General features: G+C 49.9%; 8 protein-coding genes across 8 annotated transcripts; 2 read left to right on the top strand and 6 right to left on the bottom strand.

Moving 5' to 3' along the window:
- Nucleotides 1-1,695: 1,695 nt before the first annotated feature.
- N7518_010384 (arrestin (or S-antigen), N-terminal domain protein) lies at nucleotides 1,696-3,247 on the top strand (the record flags this gene model as incomplete). Its single annotated transcript, XM_057191310.1, has 2 exons — nucleotides 1,696-1,903; nucleotides 1,953-3,247. 2 exons carry the CDS (start codon nucleotides 1,696-1,698, stop codon nucleotides 3,245-3,247), a joined length of 1,503 nt encoding a protein of 500 aa, XP_057037446.1.
- A 1,855-nt stretch (nucleotides 3,248-5,102) lies between these two features.
- Nucleotides 5,103-6,453, top strand: N7518_010385 (nitrilase; the record flags this gene model as incomplete). Its single annotated transcript, XM_057191311.1, has 2 exons — nucleotides 5,103-5,576; nucleotides 5,644-6,453. 2 exons carry the CDS (start codon nucleotides 5,103-5,105, stop codon nucleotides 6,451-6,453), a joined length of 1,284 nt encoding a protein of 427 aa, XP_057037447.1.
- Nucleotides 6,454-6,876: 423 nt separating this feature from the next.
- Nucleotides 6,877-8,968, bottom strand: N7518_010386 (uncharacterized protein; the record flags this gene model as incomplete). The annotated part of the gene is made up of 2 exons (XM_057191312.1): nucleotides 6,877-7,955; nucleotides 8,005-8,968. 2 exons carry the CDS (start codon nucleotides 8,966-8,968, stop codon nucleotides 6,877-6,879), a joined length of 2,043 nt encoding a protein of 680 aa, XP_057037448.1.
- A 635-nt stretch (nucleotides 8,969-9,603) lies between these two features.
- On the bottom strand, nucleotides 9,604-10,840 carry N7518_010387 (MBL fold metallo-hydrolase; the record flags this gene model as incomplete). The annotated part of the gene is made up of 5 exons (XM_057191313.1): nucleotides 9,604-10,038; nucleotides 10,102-10,363; nucleotides 10,411-10,541; nucleotides 10,588-10,618; nucleotides 10,671-10,840. The coding sequence occupies 5 exons, from the start codon at nucleotides 10,838-10,840 to the stop codon at nucleotides 9,604-9,606; spliced, it is 1,029 nt and encodes a 342-aa protein (XP_057037449.1).
- A 390-nt stretch (nucleotides 10,841-11,230) lies between these two features.
- N7518_010388 (glutamate decarboxylase) lies at nucleotides 11,231-12,817 on the bottom strand (the record flags this gene model as incomplete). Its single annotated transcript, XM_057191314.1, has 2 exons — nucleotides 11,231-11,345; nucleotides 11,397-12,817. The coding sequence occupies 2 exons, from the start codon at nucleotides 12,815-12,817 to the stop codon at nucleotides 11,231-11,233; spliced, it is 1,536 nt and encodes a 511-aa protein (XP_057037450.1).
- A 588-nt stretch (nucleotides 12,818-13,405) lies between these two features.
- Nucleotides 13,406-15,654, bottom strand: N7518_010389 (acetoacetyl-CoA synthase; the record flags this gene model as incomplete). The annotated part of the gene is made up of 5 exons (XM_057191315.1): nucleotides 13,406-13,558; nucleotides 13,623-13,963; nucleotides 14,020-14,477; nucleotides 14,541-15,553; nucleotides 15,604-15,654. 5 exons carry the CDS (start codon nucleotides 15,652-15,654, stop codon nucleotides 13,406-13,408), a joined length of 2,016 nt encoding a protein of 671 aa, XP_057037451.1.
- A 467-nt stretch (nucleotides 15,655-16,121) lies between these two features.
- N7518_010390 (uncharacterized protein) lies at nucleotides 16,122-17,066 on the bottom strand (the record flags this gene model as incomplete). The annotated part of the gene is made up of 1 exon (XM_057191316.1): nucleotides 16,122-17,066. The coding sequence occupies one exon, from the start codon at nucleotides 17,064-17,066 to the stop codon at nucleotides 16,122-16,124; it is 945 nt and encodes a 314-aa protein (XP_057037452.1).
- A 1,363-nt stretch (nucleotides 17,067-18,429) lies between these two features.
- On the bottom strand, nucleotides 18,430-19,362 carry N7518_010391 (uncharacterized protein; the record flags this gene model as incomplete). Its single annotated transcript, XM_057191317.1, has 1 exon — nucleotides 18,430-19,362. The coding sequence occupies one exon, from the start codon at nucleotides 19,360-19,362 to the stop codon at nucleotides 18,430-18,432; it is 933 nt and encodes a 310-aa protein (XP_057037453.1).
- Between the last annotated feature and the right edge of the window lie 51 nt (nucleotides 19,363-19,413).

Consider the following 19,413-nt stretch of genomic DNA (forward strand, 5'->3'; position numbering starts at 1 on the left):
TCTGCTGGCGTTCCTTGCTGTCCTATCCACGGACTTCAGATACCTACCTCTTTCTTAATGCATGATGATTATGCAGATTTGAACCACGACTAATTTTCAAGTGAAACTGATTGTTTCGACGTTGCACTACATAGACCTCCCTTTCTCCCTTGGCTATCTTTAGCCGTGTAGATTCTTATGATGTCTCTTGCCTCGCTCGGTCTGCCGTTTCCCGTCGGCTAATCTTGAGCTGGATGCAGTTGGTCACTTTTTTGTGCTAGCTTGTACGAGACGAGAAGAAGCGTGAAAGCGCGTCGACGATTTTTGAGTACGATTTGATCCGAAATGCACCACGGGTCTGCGTCGTAATTTATCAGTTGGGACATGCTTGTAAATGTTATCTTATTCTAGTGACTGAATGAAAACAGTTTATTCTAAATCTTTGAGTCCAATTTTGGCCTATATCATGTAGCTTAATACTCCGATCATCTTAAGCTCTTGAAATATTGTGGAACTTGAAAAGCACGACTTTCCCATATAAACACGTGCAGACATGAATCACCTGATCAAATATCGGTCCATCACTTTGCACACCGAAAGATCGCATTGCACCATCCGAGACTCCATCTTTGTGTTTACTCCGACACTCCGACACTCCGTGAGAACAAGAAAAACAAGCTCGGCGCGCAAAAAAGCTCGGCTATGGCCGGAAATCTCTGGGGCCGGAGCTAGGCCCAGGTTCCATATTCTCTTTTCCGCGGGAAGAGTTTATACTAGACCTCATGTGTTGAAAACCTGAAGGTCCTCACATATGACTGGAGAGTGTTACAAATGCGAATCCACGGGATGTTGTCTGGAAATCGGCATTCTGATAAACAGAGTTCCACGACACACAATGATTGGCCATTTTACGAGCACAGCAGAGGAGCTCGGGCGCCCTTCGAGAATGTGGGTGGAGTCAAAGGGGCATGTCGTTAGTAAGGCGCACTCCACTTCTCCCCCTTGAGCTTGTACTCTCTTACTCCGTACTTTTGATGTACTTGGACGTTGACTGGCTGTTTTAGTTTGGAAGATCGGATCTGAACGATCGGGAAAAGAAGAAAAGCGTTTTTCTAGAGATAGGGTCTTTAGAGTTGGAAATCCACCTGAATATCATGTGTGACCTTGAATTGACCTCTCGTTGTTCTATGCACCTTGGCCAAGCGGAATGTCAACCCAAGGGCGTGCATGGGCGAGAACGGATCCTCGCATCCAACCAATCACTCTCTCCCCTCCGATCACTCCATGGCTCGGCCTTCCCTATACTGAAGTGTATACGATCGCTCGTTTTTTGGATTTGGGGGCGTTCCAAGTAGGTTATGGTCGTGATCTGATATCATGGTAGCTGCGCCCTATAGATGACTCGTGAGTCACACCCCAATCTGATTTATAAGAACCTTGAGGAATATGCGATGAGGCCATTTGAAACCTTGCTCACATTGCTTGTCACGGCTCCTCCACACTTGTTTTGTCTGACTCCATTGCGGTTGTCAACGGCTCCACCGTTTACTAATTTTTTCCTTTATTTTTCCTTAAGAACAATTCGATCTGATCTCTATTCTACCTCCTTTCTTTTCGATATTCCATCTTGTCTTAACTTTGACGTGTCGGTTATATTGTTCCTGCATTTCTCCGTGGGACGAGGCTTCATATTCTCTTTGCTTTTTCCGTGGAACAATGTCAACGGCCACTTCAATCATCAGCTCTGGCTCAGACAGGCTAGATGCCTGGACTAGACGCTCAAAGCCTAAAATCGAGATATATCTTGCGGGACAAAAGCCAGGACATGTCAACTCTTATACCACCGCAGAGAGTATTGATGGCACCATAACCGTCACCGTTGAGCATGAGACCCGATTTGATGAGATTGAAATCCTGTTTGAAGGTAAGTCCCATTGAAGCCCGGCCCATGAACAATTTTAATTTGAGAACAGGTGTATCTCGAACTACGGTAGAACGGGCATCATGCCCCGGCCGGACGGGGTCACAACAGATGTTCCTTAAGTTGCGCCAGCCCATTGACGAAATGGAATATCCGACCCCGCGAGTGCTAGAGAGTGGCCGGACATATGAATACCCCTTCACATTCGTCGTCCCGGACCACCTGTTGCCCCAGGTCTGCACCCACACCAAGAAGAATGCTCACATTCAACGATCCCACACTATGCTGCCACCAACATTGGGTGATCCCATCCTTGCCAGCAATGGCAAGACACTGCTAGATGATATGGCACCCAACATGTCCCAGATTGGCTACACGGTTCGGGCCTCTGTTCTTCAGAAACAACTCACCGGCCCTGGATTCGTGGCTATCGCCGCCGTTGCCAAGAAGATCCGTATCATCCCAATTGTCGAAGAAGAACCCCCAGTTGAAACCTCGGCGAACCCATCTTTCTGCACACGCAAAGAGAAGAGCGTCAAGCGCGGAACATTGCGAGGCAAATTAGGACACATCGTTGCTTCATCCTCCCAGCCCAAAGCCGTTCAATTGCTTCCTCCAGACGGTGAGCCAAGTGATACAGTGAGCACTGTGGCCGCGGTAAACCTGCGATTCGATCCAATCGGGGACGAGAAGCCTCCCGCACTTGGAACAATGACCAGCAAGCTTCGCGTCAGCACATTCTTCAGTGCGGCCCCATGGGATGACTTCCCTTCCTCAACCGGCATGCCCTTCGCCCATATCGGATGCGGCCTCTACACAGAAAGCGTGCCTCTGTTGACCATGTGTGTCGAATCCGCTCAGTGGACCAAGCAATCATCAGCCGCCAACTCGATGCGCCGCGACTCCACTGACTCATCATCGTCCGATTCATCAACGGGCCCGTCCTCAGCATTCACCGGAGACACTTACTACACCGCATCAGTCGTGGTCCCTGTCACTCTGCCCGAGTCAAAAGCTTTTGTCCCGACTTTCCACTCCTGTCTGATGTCTCGCATCTACGCCCTCGATCTCTCCTTGACATACCACACCCCCGCAGCCAACCTCATGACACCGACAATCTCCCTCCGCCTCCCGGTGCAGTTCACCAGCCAAGCCAAGCACGCCGAATCCATCAAGGCTGCACTCGGTGTCACTGTCACACAGCAAGAGCTAGAGGAGTTCTTCCACCCACGCAATGTGACTTCTCCTACCGATTTTTCCAACCATACTCGCAGTGAGGTGGTTGACGTGGGCCTTGCCCCGCCTGAGTACTCGGAAAGGCTGAGCACGCTGCGAGCCAGCCACTGAGTAAATGCGAGATGTGGATGGTTTCGTCCAGGCTCATTTGTTAATCGCCGGCCAATACCCCTAATCATGGTGGCTAACAAGAAAAGTTCTATTTTTGCACAGCGTTCTATACGGTTATGACTACTTTCTTTTCGTTTCGATTATACCCTACTGTTCATACACAACCTTTTTTTTCTTATGTCTTGATTTGTATTCTAGGTCACAGGGTGAGTTAGTCGCGCTGGCTCACGGAGCGAACATAAGCAGCAACCTCATCGCTCACCCCAATGCTCAGGCTATACGACCCATTTGATTTCATTCTGCCTCTCCATTCTCTAAGATGCTCCGAGGATAATCGCATTGCTGCCTACTTCCGGTGTTCCTGGGAGCGAAGGCCGCTCGGGGGCTGTGGAAGCGAAGCGGGACGACACCACTGCGACCGAAGAAATTTCTGTGATTCTAAATGGCTGTAATTGGTGATGTAGGAACGTTGAGGGGGGAATTAAGCAAGTATTGAATTCTGTAAGCGGCGACATTTTCTAAGACAGATACTCGATCCCTTAAGCGACCACTTGTAGCAATAAACGTAGCAATAAAGGTATTCGGACGACACATTCTCAGACAGACACTCGACCACTACTCGAACCAAATGATCATTGCCAAAGACGCCGCTAATGCACCACTACGACGTATAGGGCAAAACTCTCGTAGATTTTAAGACGAAAGAGAACCCGTTACAATCGACGGTATACAACGGGGCCTTGAGGAAGATTAAATTGAATGTTGTAGACGACGGAAGGAATTTTTCCATCCGCAAGCCAACTATGGTTACAGTTGTATTTGCCATCGCAGCCTTTGGATAGATATGTAATGCCGCGAACATTATTTTGACAAACCCAAACTCCAGTGCACATCCTGACACTGATGCCATCCGAAATAGCACCGAGAGAATAAAATGGCTTTGACTGAGAACAACGCAGTCGAGGTTTTGGAGGTGCTGTGAAAAGACAGCTTCGGAGCAACATGTTCGAAACGCCTTCTCTCGTGGATCATCGATGGAAACCCCAACCAAATAGCTGCTCGTTGTTCGGTGCTGGGAGTAGCGTAGCTCTGTGGGCTTTCCAATCACCTTGGTCCTCTTCATCAAATCCAGTCGGTCGTGGCATGCATGCGCGCGGTTTGCATGATTGTACTCGTTCAACTACTCGTTCAACGACTTGTGGGTAACACGTCCCGTAAATGAGATTCATCCCTGAGAATCGAGGCATGTATATGGGTAGGAAGAAGGGAGAATTCACAGGAGGTAGACGGGTGCCTCATTGCCGAGCTCGTCCAAGGACCAACGCCATATAGACCCCTTTGGAGAATCAAGTTGGGTTAGTAGAGAAGAGAATTGTCAGATGGGGGTAAGGTTACTTCTTTTTCGCTATATCATAGATACTTGGATATATGAAAGAATATCTCCCTCGGGTCTTGCTTCATCAAATCACCGTCACTTTCTTATATGGCAGATCGACATTTGTTCAAAGCTCGTTGATATAAGTGTATAAGTGAAAGTGTGGTGAGGAAGAAGTAAGGGAGGAAGAGGAAGAAAGTGCAGACTTTATAGGTTTCTTAAAAGCAAACAATCACATTTCACAGTTACTTCATCCGATAGTCTGAAGCCTCTTTGGACTTCCTGACCATCTACTCAATATTAAAAGTCTACAACACACTCTATATCTCTATTCAAACTCAATATATACTACACGGGTACTCCCAGCCAAGCTTCAAGCATCCAAGGTTCCCTCGAGCCCATTCCGTCATTGTCAACTCAATTCCCCTTTTCCCCCTTCTCCTTTCTCCAATAGTAACCTAAACCCAACATCAATCCAAAATGCCCTCTCTCACAGTAGCAGTCGCCCAATCCCGCACCCAAACCTCCCTGTCCGAAACCCTGCGCGCCCTCGAGCGAACAAGCACCCTCGCCGCCCGCCGCGGCGTCCACCTCCTTCTCTTCCCAGAAGCCTATCTAGGCGGATACCCGCGGACATGTTCGTTCGGGTCTGCAGTGGGAAGTCGACACCCGCGCGGCCGGGACCAATTCCTCGCGTATTTCAAAGCCGCTGTTGATCTAGGCGATACACCGGCTGGGGCCGGGGCTGACTGGATTGCTCGCAGGCTGGAGATTGCAGAGGGAAAGAGGTTCCGCGGGGATGGGACGAGGGAGTTTCTGGAGCGTGTTGCGAGGGAGACGGGAGTTTTTGTCGTTACTGGGTTGGTGGAGAGAGCGGGAGGGAGTTTGTATTGTGCTGTTGTTTATGTTGATCCTGTTAGAGGTATTCTGGGGAAGAGGAGGAAGGTTATGCCGGTATGGACTTTTCTTTCTTTTTCTTCTTCTCTGGCGCTATCATTCGGTATGTATACTGACCTCGTAGACGGCTGCTGAACGCATGATCTGGGCTCAGGGCTCGCCCTCGACTCTCCGCGCTGTCACAACAACCCTAAACGGTATCCCACTAACCATAGCCTCTGCAATCTGCTGGGAGAGCTACATGCCCCTCCTGCGTCAGAGTCTATATTCCCAGAACGTGAATATCTATCTCGCTCCCACAGCCGACGCCCGCAGTACCTGGCTGCCGCTCATGCGCACCATCGGCATAGAAGGCCGCTGCTTCGTGCTCTCGGCGAACCAGTGCGTGCGCGGCTCCGAGCTGCCGGAGTGGATTACCGGTGCAAGCCAGGATGGAATTCCAGAATCTAGTCCGGGTAAATCGCACGATCCAGAGATGAAAATGTCCGTCGCTGCGGAGGGTCCGCATGAGATTGTCTGGCCGCAGACTCACGGCGAGGCCCAGGATCAGGCCCAGAGTCAGTCGGAGGGTCCCGCGACGAATACTAAGCAGTCGTCCCTGGATCCGTCAGACTCGGTCTTGGATTATGTCTGTCGGGGTGGAAGTTGTATTGTTTCGCCGCTTGGAGACGTTCTTGCCGGTCCGCTGTGGGAAGTCTGCACGGATGACGTGCCGGATAGTAGCGATGCTGCGGTGACGGATTCCGCGCCTGGCACGTCCGCTACGGAGTCTAGTCCTGCTGTGGCGGCGGGTGATGGCTTAGCTATCGCGTGCATTGACTTGGATGATTGCGAGCGTGGACGGCTCGATCTCGATGTTGCTGGGAGTTATTCACGGAATGATGCGTTTAAATTCGAGGTTGAGGGGTTGGATCTGGCGCCGCCGCCTTTGTAGGATGATTTTAATGAGTAAGGTATATGGATATGGTATTGAGTATTGATGCGGATATGGACTGAAAGTAATGGAAAGAATAGTTAGCTACGAAGAATGCCGCTAAGAAACATCGAATTGCAAAACTTTCTACTCAAAAGCACAATCATAGCAGAATCAGGGATTCTAGTCGTCAGGCAATCGTCAGGCAATCGTCAAGGCACAATGAATCGTCAAGGCAAAGAAAAGAAAAGGAGAAAACTCGACCACTGCAAAGTGCAAACTGCCGCTGGACAACTGAAACGCCTCGGGATATCAAAGGACATAACAAGTCATAAGCTTCGTCACCGTGCGACAGCTCCGACCGTTCTCTATATACACCCTCCACCATTTAAATCAGGAACCACTGCTAATTGCACCATAATCAGCTGCACCGACGGATCACGTTTATTCCACCAGCCACACGGGCGACTTGATCAGCACCGTCGCAGGCCCCTTGCCGCGCACTTCAACAGCCAAGAACGCTGCAAACCGAATGCGCGGGGTGCTGGGCACTACCTCTGCAGGCTCGCTCTTGTCCTCGGCTGGTCCAGGCGGCGGCGTCGAACGACTGTTCTCGCCGCCATGCTTGCGGCTTATCAACGCGCCAAATATGGACTTTTTCGTCGACTTTTTCTGTGCCGGTGAGGTACTCTCTACCACTCCGGTTGAGCCAGAGGATGTATCTCCCTCTGCCGCGACAGGCTCCTCGAGCTGCTCTGGGTCCGAGGGTGGCGGGGGCGGGTGGCTCAGTGCGGGTAGTTGGCCTTCGACCTTCATGTATTGCTCAGCGAGGGAGATGCCCGGTGGGAAGTAATCGACGCAGACATCGCGGGCTTCGAGCGGGATTTTCTCGATGATGTTGACGGAGTTCTCGATAATCATGCGCACGCTTGCTTCTAGCCCTGGCAGTGCGATTTCTTGCAGTTGGGATCCTATGAAGGCAGCGAGCTCCACGATTAGATGCTCCACTAGCTCAACCCGACGTTCTTGGGCCTCGGGTCCGACTAAGGAATCACCCAGTCCGTCGAAGGTTGTGCGACGCCAGTAGGAGAGTCTCGCGGAAGCATTCTCGCGGTCTTCTTCCGATGTCGGTCGCTGCCGTCGCAGGTTCATTTCGATACTCTTCAGCTGCACGCTGAATGTCGGATCCAAGCACGGATGGAAATATCGCTGGAATACTTCCTCTACTAGCCATCGGCTGATTACTGCCCGTCCGACCGGGGTCATTTCTTTCGTGCCGGCCGACAAAGCATCGTCAGTGACCATTCCATTCAGCCACGCCGGAATACTGCGCCAATCCTTGCGCACGGAGAATGCCAGGTCTTTAATCGCTCCGTCCAGGCGCTGGAATCGGCTGGTGTATTCATTATCGTCAAGTACGGTACGCGACACCGCCATTCGCTGGTGCGCCACCGTGTTCTGGAGATGCTGCACCTGCGCATCTTTCTCAAAGTAGTATCGTTTCACCTTGGAATACTTGGCCTCTGCTCATTGTTAGTTTATCAAAAACCAAGACCGAATCAAAATCCTTACGGAGTTCATCATGCTTCTGGATCAATGCCCGCACGTCCACTTCCCCGGACTCCTCCCGGCGGTGTGTATTGGTGGGTGTACTCCGTCCGGGATCAGGCATGTTGTTTGACACACTCCCCTGCCGACTCCGGTTCTGCTGCGGAGAACCGGCGGACTTTTGTCTGTCCAACGGATAAAAACCCTGGTTTGATGCCTGCGCGGAAGACTGCATGGCGTCAGGATAACGGGACTGCAACGGGGAAAGCGGCTCGTGAGTCTGCTGGGATGGGGGCCGAGTATTCAATACCGGATCCTGGGCAGAGAAAGCCTGTCCCCGATGAAGATGTTCCGTGTATCGTGGTGATTCGGGGATATCGGTGGGCGACGGTCGGGAGTACTGATCAAGGGTTGAGTCGGTGTTGGATCGCTGGAGTTTGGTATAAAGCGGTTGCACAGGCTGCACAGGTTTCTGCGACCACTCGGGGTTGTCTTGGACGTGAGCAGGATGGGAAGGTCGGGGAGCTCGTTGACCCTGGTATTTCTGTTGGTACGCGAGAGATTGCGGCGCCACAGGTGAGGGGTTCTCCGTGTAGGAATGTCGGAGATGTGGCGGAAATTCGTCGGACTCGTCCAAGGTCTCTGGATGTAAAGTTCCAGGTGAGGTAGGTTGTGAGATTGGTTTGCCCTTGACAGAGACACTGCGCTCGACACGGCCCTTTTTGCGCGAGTCGTCGGGGACGGCAACGGTGACGGTCGGTCGGTCACGTAAAGGTTTCTGACGCTGACTTTGCGACCGATTCAAACCCTGAGGCTGATTCTGTACAGAACCAGAGTACTCGAATTGTGAAAAGCGCCGGTCAGACTCCGTGTTGGGTGCGTTGGGGTCCGGTGGAGTAAACGCGGGGTGGGCCAACTGTTCGGCGCTGCGCATAGAATGGTGACTTGTCCGATTCGAAGGCGACTTGCTCTTAAAGAGGTTGCGCATCACTGCTTTTGATCTTGAGAAAAAGGAGAGAGGGAGAGAGGGGAAGAGGCTGATTTGGTGGACCCTAGCGGGTTGACGGGCGGTGATTGGAGAGGTTGTTCTATATATAGGGTAAACAATGGATGGCCTTGGTGGGATGCCAGAGTATATAGCATTTGAATGAAATGAGTGATATGAGACAGAGAATAGCATAGTATCTGATATAAGACATAATGTCAATTAACTGGTAGTAAGTGTAGATATCATCTCTCCAGTATATATCCGCCCGAACTACAATCTAAAATATATGAACACTCAAAGAAGACGATTTGAAAGAAAGCCTTTAATCGAATACTTTTGGTATACAACATAGAAACATAGAGAAACACACTATACAAGCCATGTGTACGGAGTAGAGCCTCGTCACCTACTATGTACATACCATACTTCGGTTACAAACTGGGTTACAAACTGCCCCCAAATTCCCCAAAAGATCCGCTCAAGGCGAAGCAAATTATAATTCTCGTATGAAGTCCCATTCCCCATGCCAAGAATGGTGGAGTCGAAATATGTGATGGAGCCCTTCTCAGCCCCAGGGCTGAGCTGAACAGACATACGGAACAGACAAAAACCCGATGTCTTACTCTTAGGCACTTCTATCCCATAACTCGAAAGCAATACTGATCCTTGCGATCTAAAAACACAACCTTGTCCAATAACCCCGCCGCCTCCACATTGCGCCGGAAATCTTCTAGCGGACTCGCAAATACGTCGTAATCATCATAGTGGATCGGGATCGTAACGTCTGGTTGGATCAGCTGGATCAATTGCAGACCCTGCCCCGCATCCATCGTAACCGTCAACGCTAGCGGTTCCATTAGTCTTCCTACTAATGGAGAAGGAATGGTTGTACCGCCGAGGTGGACGAGCATCAGGTCGATTCGTTGGTCTGCGTATCGCTTGGAGATTTCGCGCAGCTCGTCTACCATCAGGGTGTCTCCTGAGATGTAGATGCGATGACCGCAGGTGAAGTCTGCAGCATTGGAGCTGCCGTGGCCGAGCTCGAGCATCCAGCCGTTCGTTGGTGGGAACTATTGCTCTGTCAGGTTGATAGCCGTCTAATAGGAATATCCAGAAAAAAGAACGCCACCCACCGCCTTAGCTAGCGTGTTGAGTTTCTCTACCACTCGCTTAGGAGGCACATGCTTCCCCGGCATCCCCGTCACACGCAGGCGGGGCTGTCTTGGGCCTTCGGTGCCTTCGATATTGACCTCAATCTGCTCAAAAGGATTAAGCGCGCACACAGACGTAAACGGGTCCTGTTTCTTAAAAGCAAGACGCTCCTGCGCATGTGGTGTAGTGATAATTGGTAGATCACGCCTCAATGAAGCCTCGACCTTTTTATCGAAGTGGTCCCTGACATTATCAATGATCGCTCAATACCTCTATGCTCGGAGACATACTCGTGATAGTGCGAGAGAAGGGCAAGATCAATCCGAGGGAGGTCGTGCAGGTCGATTGCCGGGTTGGTGAGGCGCTCACTTGACACGCCTGGACCGAGGTGGACATGGTCGCCTGCGTGGAGGAAGTTGGGCTGATACAGTTAGTCGTGAGCATTCGAATTTCCATCAAGAGCTGACATCAGTCATAATCCGTATTCCCGCCCATTCTCTGCTTTGTTTAGTAAACGTACACACTGATACAGTTCTAGATGTGAACTGACATAATCGTTGTGGCCGTTCCCACGAAGAACAGGGCTGCGTTCTCTTCGCCTGATTTGGATGGATGAAGCTTTGTCGCCTTGGCTGGAGGAAGTTGAGCCGGGGTGGAGGTTGCCAGTGGAAGGTCTCGGGTTGGGGGATCATCCCTCGGGTCGATCGAGATACGCTTCATGGTATATGAGTAGAGAGGGGATAATGGCAGGAAATGCAAGCGTCCATTGCAGCACGAGAGGGCTTTGGTATAAATCTACGTATGCATGACATCACAAGCAATAGATGTAACTGACAGCTATTTCCCGAATAGGACTGTGGTTTACTATATCGTTTCTTGTAACGCGCTAACTTGTCATGGCCAGTCTCAACCTCATGTTCATCGATTTGTTCATTTCAATATCGTGGTGTATATACTACAGCAAGAGATCAACCCAATGAGTTGGATCCTGTAGTGAGGACACAAGATACTCTGCGTGTAGGACTGACATATCCACCTTCAACATCCCATCTAATTCAATCCTTTTGCACATATATTCAAAAACCGCCAGTAGGCAGTTACACAACGGAATTAACACACGCCATGTGTCTTGCCATCCTTGCCCTGGAGCGAGTGCTTCTCTTCCAGGTAGTGACGGTGAATAAGCGACTGGTGGCGAGGTTGGTTGCGGTGGTTCTTCATGTGCCTGTGGAGCTGTTAGTATGAAAATCGAAACATGAGGACAGAATAAACTTACACTCTGTACTTGGCCATCATATTCTTGTCCATTGCATCCAAAGTATCAATGGCAAGTTTGAAGTCCTGGATCAAACTGTCGCATCGGTTCATACTGAAGTCTTCGCGGATGACAATGCGCATCATCTTCATTTTCTCGCTGTGGGGCGCCATAGTGTACGCAGGCACAACCCAGCCCCGCTCGCGGAGCTGGTGGGCCAGAGCGAATTCATCGTACACCCGATTGGGGTCTGTGGGAAGGCGCCAGGCCACCAGAGGCAGGCCCTTGCCTTGCGTCTGGCTCAGGATGACCATGCCCAACTTCTCAAACTCTGATGCCATGAAGTCACTGATGCGAGTCAGGTTGGTCATGATTGCACGGTAACCGTGCTTACCCAGGCGGATAAACTGGTAGTATTGTCCAATGACATGGGAAGCACCCTTGGAGAAGTTCAGGGTAAAGCTGGCCTGGTCGGCTCCGAGGTAGTTGATGTTGAACACCAATTCTTGGGGCAGATACTCCACCGCGCGCCAGATAACCCATCCGACACCGGGGTAGACTAGACCATACTTGTGACCGGAGACGTTGATGGATACCACCTTTTCCAGGCGGAAATCCCAGACGAGGTTAGGGTCGGTGAATGGAGCGACGAAGCCACCACTAGCTGCGTCGACGTGGATCGGGCAGTCAATGTTACGCTCCACCAGCAGATCGTTGATGGCCTTGACATCCTCGTATTCACCGGTGTAGGTGGTACCCAGGATGGCGCAGATACCGATTGTGTTCTCATCCACCAGATCCACAGCCTGCTGGGGATCGATCACGAAGCGGCTGTCGGTACAGTAGACGTACTTCTCCTCAATATCGAAGTAACGAGCAGCCTTCTCCCAGCAGACCTGGACAGCACTGTTCATAATAATGTTGGGGCGCGAGAAGTCCTTGCCCTCGGCCTTGCGCTTGTTCTGCCAGCGCTTCTTCATAGCCAGTGTGCCCAGCATGATAGCCTCGGAAGATCCAATGGTTGAAGTACCCATGGCGTTCTCACTGGCGGCATCGGTGGGAATGTTGAAGAGTCTAGCAATCATATTGACGCATCGGTTCTGGATCTCGGCGGAGTGAGGGTACTCCTCGTAATCAATGAAGTTTTTGCTGAAGGAGTCGGTCATGATCTCCTCGATCTCCTCTTCCATGTAGGTGGTGACGAAACTGGCGAGGTTGAGCTTAGGGTTACCGTCCAGACTTAGCTCATCCTTGATCATCCGAGCGGCGATCTGGCGGGGCATCTCCCGCTCTGGCATTTCATGCTGGGGCATGTGGTCCACAGCAAAGTGAGTGCCGTAGACATTGGTGTCGGCGTCATTTGTCTCGATGGGGGGAATGGAGTCAAATTGACGAGCCGAGGGGAGCTCATTGTCCTTCTTGACTTTGGCGAGATGAACCATAATTGCGAATAAAAGATGACAGGTAAAAGGTAAAAGACAAGAGAGAAAGAGACCAGGTCAAAAAGAACCGAGGAAAAAGCAGAGATTGAGGAGAAGGAGAGGGTTGAAGAAGTAATGAGAACGGTAAATAGACGTGCGGGGAGGGGAGTACTTTTATAGGTTACGATGTTACCAGGTGAGGAAGAGATTTGGCGGCAGATCGGTGGAGAAAAATACGATCGAGCGTAATTAATCGTATCGAATTGTATAAATACCCTCCGTGCTCCGTGCCGCTGGCAAAACGTCGGCGGTAAATCGAAAAGCTTCGATGACGCAGTCACTCCATCAGCCCTCAGCTCTTCCCTCTACTTTTACTTCTTTGACTTTATTATTCCTTTCAGACTTGAGATCTTCAGTATTTCTACCTGATTCAGTCTAATTCAATCTACCTATTCAACCTACTTTCTCTCGACTACGTGTTCATATACACAACTTCCAAGCGATCCCGTTGCTAACCCTGGAAAGCTTGATAAAAGCTTGGCAGAAGTGACGATCCCGATGAAGCCGGTCTGCCCCTCTTATTATGGAGACCTCAGGCCAAGGGTCCAGTCAGAGCTTACTCTGGCGCAGAGTTTCCACCTTGGCGAATTGATAGTAAAAGTCCAAGCTCTTCGGATTCAGCAGTGTACCCGAGGGCTGAATGATTTTTCCCGAGACTATCTGCTTCACAGGGAGCTCCACCTTTTTTAGATTGACCGTGGTCTGTGACGATGTTCTGGGTCAGTCCCGCTTTTGTAGATCTTTTCTTCCCTATGAAAGTACGTACCGGAATCTCAGGTGTCTCAAAGGTGAACATCGGCACATGGCGGGGGCTGAGCTCTGTCCGAATCGCGCTCTTGACTCGTGCAACCAGGTCCGATGTGAATGCTACCCCTGATCTCATGAGCAAAAAGAGCATCACTCGCTCGTCCGTATCCGTTGGTCGTCGCTGCCCTACACAGATGGAGTCCGCTATCTCTTTCGAAAATTGACCCTCGAGCACCCGGTAGATCTCGGCCGATCCAAACCGCACTCCCGAGGGGTTGAGCACTCCATCCGCGCGTCCGTGAAACACGATTTGTTTTGTGATTGGATGGATGGAGACGAAATCGCCGTGGGTCCACACATCTGTACAGATTTAGTGACTGTAGCCCTACGCACATGGAGGGGTGGATGGCTCTCACTATCGAATCGCCCGAAATACGCATCGTGGTACTTCTCACCGCTATCGTCACCCCACAACAGTGTGGGCATGTTGGGAAAAGCAGAGGTCGCGACCAATTCGCCCGGAACACCCTCCTCAACGGGTACACCTTTGATTCCGTCGCCGCCTTCAATCGTAGAGTCGTAGACTTCCACGGGAATGCCCAGGCTACATCCGGCGCACCCGCCAACATACAAGGGAACAAGAGGGTTGCCGGTTCCGAAGCATCCTGCGATATCAGTGCCGCCAGAAATATTGTTCAGGCGAGCATGCGATGGGAACCCTTCGTCGTAGAACCACTCAAATAATCCATCCCGCAGGACCATTCCAGTGCTTGTGACAACCCGTAAAGAGCTGAGATCGACGTTCTCGCGGGGTTTGATCTTAGCCTGTTGTAACTCATGCAGCCATCGGGGTGAGATTCCAAGGTGGGTCACCCTGCAATTGATTAGCCGGAAACTGTAAATGTACATCTGTGGATGTCAACAGAAGACGACTTACTTTTCCTGCGCTGCAAGATCAACCAACGCAGTGATACCTGGAATAAATGGACTTCCATCGTATAGCACCACCCGAGCCCCAAAGAGCAACGTCTTCACGGAACCCACATACATAATCCATCCAGTGGTCGTGTATTGCAAGCCGACACAATCAGGCCCGAGATCATTATGCAGTCTTCCCTCCTTGGTCGAGTTTAGAAGCACGCCGCCCACGGAATGGACGATACACTTCGGCTGTCCTGTCGTGCCAGACGAGTAAACCACCAAGAAAGGATCACGGAATCCAACTCTTTCAAACTCAAGTCTCTCGTTGCCGCCCGCCTTTGCAAGAAACTCCGCCAGAGTCTTGGTCTTAGGGATGGAACTGATATTGGCAGGCCGCGAAGAGAACCGAGGTATTGAGACGACTCCCTCGAATCCAGGATCAGATGCCATGCCTTGGACAATTTCCCCGATCTTCGATCGCAGGTCAATGGTCTTGCCATTATAAACCGCCATGTCGTCCATAAACAGCCAGCGCGGCTTTATCTGCTGCAGTCTATCCAAGACACCCTTAGTACCCATATCCGTGGAACTAGATGAGAAGATAGCTCCCAGAGCCGTCGATGCCAGAAGTACAAGTAGTGTGTCAATGCTATTCGCCGCGCAGAGAGCAATGCGATCACCCCTAATGACCCCATGAGCCTTCATAGCCTGGACCAGCGCTCCAGTCCGTCGTCGGAGCTCACCCCAGGTAAGGTGGACAACCTCATGGACAGCGCCTTCGCGGACTTCGCTAACGGCGATCTTGTCATCTTCCTTATCTGTCTTACCGCCAGTAACGCGCGAGAAAAGCAGGTTCTCAGCGAAATTCAGACGCACACCGGCGAACCATCCAGGCACGCTGTCCATTCGCGCGGACTCATCGACTACCGTTGTGTAGGAGCCCTCGTGGATCAGCTGGAAGTATTTCCAGCAGAATTCCCAGAATGCCGAGCGGTTCTTGATTGAATACAGGTACATATCATGGAAGGACTGGGAGATGTTAGGTGGATATTATCGTTATACAGGCGAATTTCACTCACGTCGAACTTGCGTCCGGTGGATTGCTCTAGGTCGCGCTGGAAGTGGCCCATTTGGGTCGACTCTGGAGCTGGATGCTGCCATAGTTTACGTGGAAGGGATGTCATCTTGAAGAATTGGAGGTGTTATGCGAGTGAAGGATGTAGAATTTCATCAATCAACTAGTTTTATGCTCTTCCCAAGTTACCGAGGCCCGAAGTATTGTAAGCGGGCACATAATCTGCGGGGACCCCGCATGAATCTAGTCCTATTCTGTACACACATTACCGTCTGCATCATTGTCAATGACTACAGATCAGCGACTATCTGCTGTTTGTATTGTTTACTTCATTGGATTGTTTGCTAGATAACTAAGCGAGAAGGTCAGCTATATCAACATCCCACTTTGCAACTTGCTTCTTTCTTTCTTCATCTCAGTTATTCAGTTGAATGCACTCTTTCTATTCGAACTGGCGCCTCACACACATTGAGCATCGTATCATACCGTCGCTACAGACTTTCCACGCCACTAATGTATAGATCATCCCTGCGAAATCTGACGCCATGCCACCCATTCCTTCACATGGTCCACGAATCCACGTCTCCCCAGTGATTTCTGAACCTCCGACCTCCACCAATATGACTCCTCACCGGGACCCGGGTCAGGAAGATCTAGTCCACTAGACAACCGGAACTTGGTTCTTATCCATCCTTTGGGGACATAACCAGCAATCTCCCAATCGATGATCCCAATAGTGCCAGCTTTTGGCACATCTTCCACAATGATATTCACTGGACCGAGATCGGCATGGTAAAAGACGAATGTCGAACAATCCATACCCAGCATTTGACAATTTTCGGTAAGTTCTTGAGGGCGAAAGTCCCGATTGTAGGGGTTGGTGAGATAGTCTTCGGGACGCTTGGCAAGATAATTTTCAGGCATATATTTTCCATCTATACCACCAAATGTAGATCTTTCCCAGCCTGCAAGGGTCTCGATAATTTTCACCACTTCATTGACATAGTGATACTTCCAGGTTTCGTCTAGAGTAGGCCAGGCAGCTGCGAGTGTCCGGCCAGGTACTCTAGTTATAAAGAGATAAGATCGAGTATTATCCTTGGTCTCGTGTATAACACAAGGGATCTTAAAGGAAGGCTTTTGACCATGGACAAAAGCCAACGTAGTAGCTTCGGATGTTACGCCTTCTTCAAGCGTCTTAACTTTGCAAAAGGCATTATTGCCTATCGACCAGACTGCAGAACGTTCACCGGCGTCATATACAAGGATAATCCTCGGATTAGCACATAGTGGAACGGTTGGAGGTGGAGGGACGGGCGCGTTGGTGAGAGTATAGCTGAGATTATCGGTTGAGTCATACCAAGAAGAGGTATCGGAACGACCGCTCGAAGAATGAAGAATCAGGTCTCCAATAAGCAATGTGCTCTCATCTACTTGCTTGATGGAATCTCTCACGTGGACTTCCATGGTCTGATTTGGATGGAAGCTTGGCGGGGGTAGAGGTACTGAAAGGGAGCTGACAGTAAACAGGTAAATCCTAGTATGGGAATAGGAATGATAATGTGAAATCTTTAATATTTCGATCAGAGGAAAGGAAACTTTTGAGAAGTAGGATATAAAAGACACGATACAGCCAAGTTAGAGGGGTTATATAGCGGTCAACCCCCTTTCACCCCGCGCTAATAATCATAGACCGCATAACTGCCTACGTCCGCTCTCTGCAGACTGTTCTTAGTGGACTTCTCCATCACTTTGCCTCATTTATTTAAGGATTTCTGTGAAAATAAGACATTCACGAAAATAAGTACGTCCACAGGTACCACCCCGTGCTAAAAACTATATGGCTTGGTCTGCTTGTCTATCACTTTACCTACTTTATCAATGGTAAATGTGACGAGATTGTATATCGGCTTAAGAGAAATAACGTGTATATTTGGAGGGAAAGAGGTGGACAAGGCCTAATGAGGGAAAGAAGATCTGTTGCATTCATTAGCTAAGAGAGAGAGAGAAAGGAAGTCCAGGTGGTAAGGTCCTATCTATCCTAAGGCAAATAACGGTCTCAACGTCATGTCCGCGAAACGAGTATGTCCGTCAAATAGGAGAAAGGATAGGGCGTTCATTGGAAGTCTGATTTTCTAGAATATATCGACTCCTAAGGCCCTGGTATAAAAAGAAAAATCTTCCATTATGTGGGACAGTATAGGGGCGGTAAGACGGCCAAGACATGCATTTCGATCAGAAAAAATCGTATATTCTGTCACGATCTACATGGATCGCTATCATATGCTTCATGTTTGCTTGCTTGCTCGTTTGCTTGCTCGTTTACTATTTGCATTGTTATTATTTGCTAGATAGCTAAGCGAGAAGGTTCGAGGTTTGCATTGTTTGCAAAGTGGCAGCTATATCAATGGGCTGTTTCCCACTTTGCAACTTGCTTCTTCTTCCTCTCTCCATCTTAGTTATTCTGAATTTAATGCACTCTTCGTTTAAAGGACCTGGCACGTCACATATTCTACCTGATTCCTATAAGGTTCAACTTGTTAATGGATGAAGCAGTTGACGGACGTAGTGATACTGGTATTTTATGCTAGTTATAGCTTGATTGTACGAAGGAGTTGAGCTGATCTCTGAATAGTGTTACTGTCTGCATGATTGTCTATTATATGACTTGACGGATCGGCGACTATCTGCTGTTTGCTTCATTAGATTGTTTGCTAGACAGCTAAGCGAGATATTCGAGGTTTGCAATGTTTGCAAAGGGCCAGCTATATCAACAGGCTGCTTCCCACTTTACGACTTGCTTCTTTCTTTCTTTCTTTCTTCATCTCGGTTATTCAGTTGAATCCCATGCCACCCATTCTTCCGCATGGTCCACGAATCCACGTTCCTCCAGTAATTTTTGAACCTCCCATCTCCACCAATGTGACTTCTCACCGGCGCCTGGGTTAGGAAGATCCAGTCCACTAGATAATCGGAACTTGGTTCTTATCCATCCTTTGGGGACATAACCAGCAATCTCCCAATCGATGATCCCAATAGTGCCAGCTTTTGGCATATCTTCCACAATGATGTTTACTGGACCGAGATCGGCATGGTAAAAGACGAATGTCGAGCAATCCATACCTAGCATTTGACAAGTTTCGGTAAGTTTTTGAGGGCGAAAGTCCGGAACGTCGGTCTTGGTGAGATAAGTTTCGGTCATATATTTTCCGTCCACACCACTAAACACAGGTCTTTCCCAGGCTGCAAGGGTCTCGATTACTTTCACTATTTCCTCCACATAGTGACGCTTCCAGGTTTCGTCTAGAGTGGGCCAGGCCACTGCAAGTGTCCGGCCAGGTACCCTAGTCATAAAGAGATAAGACCGGGTATTATCCTTGGCTTCGTATATAACGCGAGGGATCTCAAAGTAAGGCTTTTGACTGTTAACAAAAGCTAAGGTAGTAGCTTCGGATGTTACGCCTTCTTCGAGCGTCTTGATTTTGCAAAAGACATCATTGCCTATAGACCAGACTGCAGAGCATTCTCCGACATTATATACGAGGACAAGCCGAGGATCATCCGCACGTAGTGGAATGGTTGGCGGTAGAGGGACGGGCGCGTTGGTGAGGGTATGGCTGAGATTGTCGGTTGTGTCATACCAAGAACAGATATTGGAAGAAGAGGTATCGGAACGACCGCTCGAAGAGTGGAGAATCAGGTCTCCAATGAGCAATGTATTCTCATCCACTTGCCTGATGGAATCTCTCATGTGGGTTTCCATGGTCTGAGTTGTATGGAAGCTTAGCGGGGGTACCGAAAGGGAGCTGGCAGT

Source organism: Penicillium psychrosexuale (assembly GCF_028828465.1).
Source record: "Penicillium psychrosexuale strain IBT 29551 chromosome Unknown utg000006l, whole genome shotgun sequence".
NCBI classification, from domain to species: domain Eukaryota; kingdom Fungi; phylum Ascomycota; class Eurotiomycetes; order Eurotiales; family Aspergillaceae; genus Penicillium; species Penicillium psychrosexuale.